The sequence below is a fragment of the Bombus impatiens genome, unplaced genomic scaffold (assembly GCF_000188095.3).
Source record: "Bombus impatiens unplaced genomic scaffold, BIMP_2.2 scf_3474, whole genome shotgun sequence".
In the NCBI taxonomy this organism is placed as follows: Eukaryota; Metazoa; Arthropoda; class Insecta; order Hymenoptera; family Apidae; genus Bombus; species Bombus impatiens.
Genome location: NT_179893.1, coordinates 1188961 through 1190914, shown reverse-complemented (window position 1 = coordinate 1190914; position 1954 = coordinate 1188961). Strand labels below are relative to the sequence as shown.

The window sequence follows — 1954 nt, the reverse complement described above, 5'->3', positions numbered from 1 at the left end:
CAGCCGGTGAGAGGTCACCGGCTACTTGTCCGAGTTCTCCGATGCCCGTGAGGTTCGCGGTTGGCGAAGCGGTCACGGCATCGGCTCTCAGCACGATGTCTCACGCGGGCAGCAGGCCAATTAAAGAGCAAAGAGATTCGATAGACTCCACCAACGCTGGTCGTGCCAGGTGCAACTCTCTCGGTAGCACCAGCGGCGGTGGCAACGATTCGGGGAACCGAAACGTCGCATCGTCCTCGTCCTCCCCGATTCCACTGCTTCCGCTGAGCCCGCAAACCTTGACTAGTCTGGGATTAAGTGGAAATAATGGCAACTCCTCGAAGCACAGACGACATCACTGCAGTTGCAGCAGTCAAACGGATTTGAATTCTCTGGAGTTGGACAGTAGCAGCCCCAGTCATTCGATCTTGTCGTTAAATTGTCATAACCCAACATCGCCTCCGTCTTCGTATTCCTCTGTCTATGATTATACGGAAAGATTCGTAGGAGGAGGTAGGTCGTCACCAGTTTCAGCGAACGGCGGTCAAAAGTCAGAGGACGATCTGAGAGCTTACGTGAAAGAGGTGACGAAGGAATTAGCGACGGAGATTAAGTCAGAGATCCGAGAAGTGATATCCAAGGTCGACGATGCGCTGTCGGAAACGAACACTTCCGAGAACACGCCGCAACATCATTCACGCAATCTAAGCGCCATTAGTCAGTTGTCCGTAGAGGACAAACAGACGAGACACGATTCGTTCACTGCGAGCGATATCGCGGAATATTTGATGGAATTCTCGAAGGAAATGGCTAGCGAGGTGAAGTCAGAGATCAGATGTATGGTTAATGCCGTGGACGGTTTGCATAGACACTCTCCGGATGCTTCGGCTTCGGATGTGTCGTCGAATGGTTGCGGCTCGCCGGATAGAGGGAGGATCGTTCAATCTTCCTCATCGCCCAGAATGTCGAGCGCCAGACGAAGCGGACCAATAGAGATCTCTGGGAAGATCGGAGAACTGACTCAACAGGAAAGCAAAATGTCCAGCGAGTGTTCTTCGGACGAGACGGTAATTTACGTGATGAAGCCAGCCGAGAACGAACAGATGGTTCGTAACCAATCGAAAACTGACGACGAAGAAGTGGTACACGACTTGGATGACGATTTAAACGACGACGATTCTCAAGAACGCGGTGGTTTGGAGATCGGAGACGCGCGAAAGATTCTTCCCAAAATTTATTCCGCCGTGAATTCCGTTAGTTCCCAAGACAGTGGTATCAATTTATCTTTCCACGAGAGCGACAAGTCTCTAGATTCGGTTGATTTAAAGCGTAGCAGCAGCGCAGAGTCCAATTCGACCAACAGTTACGGTCGCAAACCAAGAGCAAGTTCGATGACCGCGTTATCCAATAAATCAAGTTGCAAGCAACAAGTCCGTCAAAACGATGACTTTTCTGAAGACGAGGAATGTTCGAGCGATCTGAAGGAGGAAGAAGATGGAGACCAGGGAGCGACATTTGACTCGAAGGGCGGGAACACCGAACTGTCCCGAGTTCAGTGGCATTGTCCGCCAAAGAACATTTGGAAGCCAGCTGTCGAGGCAATGCAAGAGTTCGATATGATTCGAGACAACGATAGAGTGCTGGTCTGCTTGTCGACTAACGGCAAGAGTTCCTTGTCCTTGTTACACACGTTGCACCAGTACCGATTCTACGTAAGATCAAAGGGCGTGGACTTTGAGATCGGAGCAGCCACGGTGGACGCAAACAGATTCGATCCTCTGGAACTAATGAGCTATCTGAAGGCTCTGGACATCCCTTACTTCTACGAAGAACAGAGCAGCGAATTCAAGTGCAGCAGCGGTGACAATCAGCCTGAAGAAGAAGCTGTGGACGCCAGTGGAGCGTGCAGCTTCTGCAACCGAGAGATCAGGTCGCAGTTATACGCGATCGCCAAGCGGCATAAATACAACGTGCT

At 51.0% G+C, this 1954-nt stretch overlaps 1 protein-coding gene across 1 annotated transcript in view; it reads left to right on the top strand.

The window, feature by feature from the left end:
- Positions 1 to 1954, top strand: part of LOC100745802 — a 58192-nt gene that overhangs the window by 52939 nt on the left and 3299 nt on the right. The window contains exon 9 of the mRNA XM_012393488.3: positions 1 to 1954. Coding sequence (XP_012248911.1) covers positions 1 to 1954 — 1954 coding nt within the window.